This window comes from Camelina sativa, chromosome 16, assembly GCF_000633955.1.
Source record: "Camelina sativa cultivar DH55 chromosome 16, Cs, whole genome shotgun sequence".
In the NCBI taxonomy this organism is placed as follows: Eukaryota; Viridiplantae; Streptophyta; class Magnoliopsida; order Brassicales; family Brassicaceae; genus Camelina; species Camelina sativa.
This window is the reverse complement of record NC_025700.1, coordinates 2,691,662-2,696,256: the sequence shown is the minus strand read 5'-3', so window position 1 is coordinate 2,696,256 and position 4,595 is coordinate 2,691,662. Positions and strand designations below refer to the sequence as shown.

General features: G+C 39.9%; 3 protein-coding genes across 6 annotated transcripts in view; 2 read left to right on the top strand and 1 right to left on the bottom strand.

Moving 5' to 3' along the window:
* Positions 1 to 177, top strand: part of LOC104749450 (uncharacterized protein At2g34160-like) — a 7,668-nt gene extending 7,491 nt beyond the window's left edge. The window contains exon 6 of the mRNA XM_010471091.2: positions 14 to 177. The gene's annotated coding sequence lies outside the window, so the exon portion shown is untranslated. The remainder of the gene's footprint in view (positions 1 to 13) is intronic.
* Positions 290 to 3,160, top strand: LOC104749449. 2 transcript variants are annotated; one of them, XM_010471089.2, is made up of 4 exons: positions 290 to 642; positions 962 to 1,838; positions 1,940 to 2,713; positions 2,805 to 3,089. In XM_010471089.2, exons 2-4 carry the CDS (start codon positions 1,044 to 1,046, stop codon positions 2,841 to 2,843), a joined length of 1,608 nt encoding a protein of 535 aa, XP_010469391.1. In that variant the 5' UTR covers positions 290 to 642; positions 962 to 1,043; the 3' UTR covers positions 2,844 to 3,089. The 2 variants fall into 2 exon arrangements, with proteins under 2 accessions (XP_010469391.1, XP_019094122.1); XM_019238577.1 differs by lacking the exon at positions 290 to 642 and adding an exon at positions 3,118 to 3,160 and having other exon boundaries at positions 1,044 to 1,838; positions 2,805 to 2,890.
* Positions 3,533 to 4,595, bottom strand: part of LOC104749448 (CBL-interacting serine/threonine-protein kinase 13-like) — a 3,233-nt gene continuing 2,170 nt past the window's right edge. The window contains exon 2 of one of the 3 annotated variants that reach the window (XM_010471088.2): positions 3,533 to 4,418. In XM_010471088.2, the coding sequence (XP_010469390.1) occupies positions 3,585 to 4,418 (834 nt within the window). In that variant the 3' untranslated portion in view covers positions 3,533 to 3,584. The other 2 variants (XM_010471086.2, XM_010471087.2) reach the window with 2 other exon arrangements.

The following is a 4,595-nucleotide window of genomic DNA, read 5'->3' as shown; positions in this document are numbered from 1 at the left end:
TCTTTTATCTCATCTTGATGCTTATTTACTAATTAAAAGCGCTTTATTTCATTAATTTTTGGCTTCTATGTTTGATGGTTTGTTGTATCTGTTAGCTATATTGATCATATGAAGATATAGCGAAACCGTATATGGTCTCGCTCTTCACATAAAACATCCGGGCCATCTGTTTTTTCTTCTACTTTCTTTTTGTTTATCCTCGTCCTTATTCAAATTTGGATTAGAAAAAGATGACATAGTGATATGACTCCTAATAATGTACATATCACTAATAAAAGTGATCTTTGTCACATAATATATTTCTAGAATTGGTTGAGACGCTATGTTAAGTAGAAGTTTTAAAAGTTTACACAGTTGGGGGGGATCTAATACATTCGCACAAGCCTCTCGTGACAATATTTGTTGCTTTTCTGTTTTTTTTTTCTTCTTCAATTCCCATGTTCGTCTCCGTCATCTTTACGGCACAGAAATGTACACAAAACCAAAAACTTACTCTATCTTCTCTCTCTCTCTCTCTTTCACATGCCTTTGTTCTTACTCTTTCTCAAGACTCGAAGTCACGTCCTTTTCTCCTCTCGCTCATCACACTCTCTCTCGGTGCAGAGAACAACTCCGACGCTCCTCCCTCCACATCTCTTTCCGGTTAGTTAATTTCACTTAGTTCCTAAATTGCTTCAAAGATTGTCACAATCTTCTAAAAATCTTGCACATAATTCCTTATCCAATGACTTGAATCACGGGTTTGAAAGTTTAGCGGCGCAACTATATTTTTTGAATTTAATTGAAAGTTTCTTGTAAAGTTAATTACTTTTTGTATGTTTCCCATCCTCTTCAGATTTGTCGTTGGGGTTCATGTGTGTCAGCGTATATAATTAAATTAATTACTTAAGTTTGTCAACTACTACTTAAGGAATCTAGGTAGCTCCGACGTATTTATTAATGAGTCTCTGATATATTTCAGATCTGTTTTGGAGAACTGTGAGCCATCATTAACTAGTGTCAGTCCATCTCTGAAACTTCTCTAACGGCTTTGGTTAGTTCTAATGGCGGAGAACAAACTTAACTTCGATGCACCTCTTCTTTCTACAAGGAGGATGAAGAAATCAGCAGTGTCTGTGCGTAGAAACATGCCAAAGCAGCTCCATGATGTTGACTCCAAGACAAGTGAATCTCTTTCTGTTTCAGTTCTTGTCCAAGAAGACATGGGCTTAGATCAGGTTTCGGAATCTTCCTCTGTTCCTCTCAAATCTCCCTTGGAGAGTTTAGAGTGTAAACATGTAGAAGAAGAAGAGAGTGAAGATGATGATGATGATGTCTTCTCTGATGCCCTTGATACATTGTCTTTAAAGCATAGCATAAATGGTGTTGGTGAGGGAGCGAAACCGCCAATGATGCCGTCTGAGGATCCTCAACCTCGGGCTTTCATGTTGGATCGGTTCTTACCTGCCGCGAAATCCATGACTGTGGAGCAACCAACTCAATATGCTTGGAAGCGACAACCATTGCCTCTCATGTCTGAACCAATGAGACAAATTAGAGATATAGTACCAGCGGAGAATCATGCAACTCCTAAGAGGTATGAGTCTGTGGTTTCTCCATCTTATTATCAGGGAATAGATTATGATGAAGATAGCGAGGAGGATTCAGATGATGATGAAGTTTCTGAGTATCTTTCTAAGAGAGGCTGTGGGATGATGTCACCACAAGTGTGCTTTAAAAACTCACTTGGTATGCTGAGCTCAGTGCATGGTCTTAAGGAGAAACCTTACTCCAGCCATGATCAAGTGAAATCAAGCAAGGTCGCTCAGCTCAAGTCTCGGTTCCAATCTGTGAAAAAGGTTCCTTCTCAAGCCCCCCTTTCCTTTTCACTTTTTTTAGTATTGTAGGGATCTGGTCAAACGCTCACTAAATATCAATCAAACTCTTGTAATGTTTTCAGCTCGCTCTTGATTATAAGCATAAGTTGGGAAATATAGCTCAATCTCCAGTACATCCAAGTGTTGGGAAGAAGTTTAACTTTGGATCTGAACAACTTGAATCGAACCTGAGTGCTACAAGTAGAACATCTTCTCCATACAGGCAAACTGGCTGTATGTCACCGTATCGCAGTGTAGGAAACAGCTCCCCTCTTCACCCTGCTGGTTTCCCTGGAACTCGTAAGGAAGCAGAGATTATGAGAGCTAACAGGTTGAACAAGCATATAAGAAACATAGCCAAGTCTCAGGAACTACTCTATCCAAAAAGTACAAGACAAGACTGTTCTACAAAATCTGTCATGGAGAAGACATTATATGTTGACACAGAGAATTCTCCAAAGACCAGCAATGATCATGGTAACTCAAATGTCAAGAACTTGCCAGAAACAATTTCAGAGGAACCAGAAATGGAGGGAAAGAAACCGAAAGCCATTCTCGAGCTTCAGGCTGTAGAAACTCTTAGTGTTAGCAGTGCAATCAAGATGGGGAAGGCAGATGAGTTGGAAAAGAACAACAGTAGCTGTGATCTGTCTCCACTTGCTCCGCCACCACCCAAAAAGCCTTCTGATTCTTGGCTTCTCAGTAATCTGCCTTCATTAACCTCAAAGATCCCTTCACGGAGATATCTGTTTCATTCCAAAAAGAAGAACATGGAAGAAAACTCCACAAGTGTTACCAAGTGGGAAACTATAGTCAAGACTTCTTATACGCACAGAGATCATATACGCTATTCTGAAGTAAGCATCTAAAGTTTTCTTTGGGAGATAAAGAAACACAATATAGGCGATAACGCTAATCAGGCTTTGATCTTCACTATATCTTTTGCAGGAACTGGTTGCTCGTTCATCTTGTCAATCTACAACTTAACGGTTTTGAAGCTTCCCAAGATCTGACCCCTTGGAATGGATCATCAGGTTGAATTTGATTACAACTTCATAGGCGTAAGAAACCGAGTTTCTTTTGTGACCCGTTGAACCCTTAACTCGTAATCCCTCAGATTGATTTACATGTGTAGCTATACTTCCATATCTCTGTTGCTTACTTAGCTAATAAGACGAACATTTGTTCCCAGTAAATGCTATGTTCATATTTCTATCATATAACTGTTCTGTTCTGAGCGTTTTCAAAAGTTTCCATTCAGGTGCTTCAACTACAGGACAGCAAAGTCTACAGGTAACATTTACACATTTCAGTTTATCATATACAGTCTCTCTGAGATGAAGCATAGAAATGAGTAATCTTAGGATGAACAAGACAGTGTTGTAGGGGAAGGCCGAGAAAGAATTATCATTAAGCTTGTCTCTTTGTTAGAGATACATGTACAAACATATTAGCAATAAACGAAAAACTAGCCTTTGTAATCGCCAGCAAAAACCGTCCAACTGCCTTAGATCGCACTACTCTAAATTTCTTTTCTTCTCTGATCTTCCTATATCACTCCCATTACAACTCTCTCATCACTTTCATATATATATACACAAACAAATCCAATTAAATGGTATAGTAACAAAGAACGTTATTAGTCTCGTTCTATGATGATACCTTCTCTTGTTATGTCTTCTTCTCTCGACCTTCCTGTTTTTTTTTTTTTTTTTAACTTTGTCACTGTTAAATTTCAGGTGGCAAACACATTGCTTCTTCAACTTCATCTGCTTTGTAATGCATCAGTTTCTCCAGCTGTGGTCTAAGTTCCTTGTTGCAAAACTCCTCATACTCTTCTATATTCCCTCCTTTCTTCTTCACCTCAACCACCACTAGAGATGGTGTCAGCTCAAAGATCTCAATTTTAATAGTCAAAGGTCCTTTGGCACCTTCTCTACAACCTTCTAACCTCACGCTCCAATCCTTCTTCCTCATCGTAAAGTTCACTGTTCTCGCAATCTCTTCCAATTTCGATATGATCTTTGTCACAGGAGCAGCGGATACAAACCTTGCCCCTTGTCCACCTTCTTCAAACAAACCAGAAAGATCAAATCCGGTATAGAACGATATGATGTCAAATGCGTTTAGACTCGCGGGTCTCGGCATTGAATCAACTCTGTTAATATCAAATTCTGCGTCTCCTTCTGAAGCAGTCGATGATCGTCCTGATGACAATGATGATGAATCGTCTCTATCATTGTCCTCATCCTCCCTACATAACTTATCGTTTTCGATGTAGAATTTGACATGTTTGAACCCTTTCTTGAACCATCTATGCTTCATGATCTCAGGTATTGTGATTCTTGTATTCGGATTCGTGTCTAGCATCCTGGTCACAAGCCTTGCAAGCTCAGGAGAAAACCATTTAGGACACTTAAACTGCCCTTTGTATATCTTCTTGTACATAATCAATATGTTCTTGTCATCAAACGGAAGGTAACCAGCCATCAACACAAACAAGATTACTCCGCAAGCCCAAATATCGGCTTTGGCAGCGTCGTAACCTTTCCTTGTCAAAACCTCGGGAGCCAAATAAGCCGGCGTCCCACAAAACGTTTGACAGATTCCGTCTTGCCTGAGCTGCTCCGAGACAACGCTTAGCCCAAAGTCAGAGACTTTAACGTTCCCCTTATCGTCCAAAAGCAGATTCTCAAGCTTCAGATCGCGGTGGTAAACACCGCGGCTGTGGCAGAAAGC

Bases quoted from the DNA above. Each gene is read 5' to 3' on its own strand.
- LOC104749449 (XM_019238577.1), top strand. From the start codon at position 1,044: ATGGCGGAGAACAAACTTAACTTCGATGCACCTCTTCTTTCTACAAGG. The intron at 1,839-1,939 runs GTTCCTTCTCAA...TAATGTTTTCAG, and splicing joins GGTTCCAATCTGTGAAAAAG to CTCGCTCTTGATTATAAGCA. The intron at 2,714-2,804 runs GTAAGCATCTAA...TATCTTTTGCAG, and splicing joins ATCATATACGCTATTCTGAA to GAACTGGTTGCTCGTTCATC.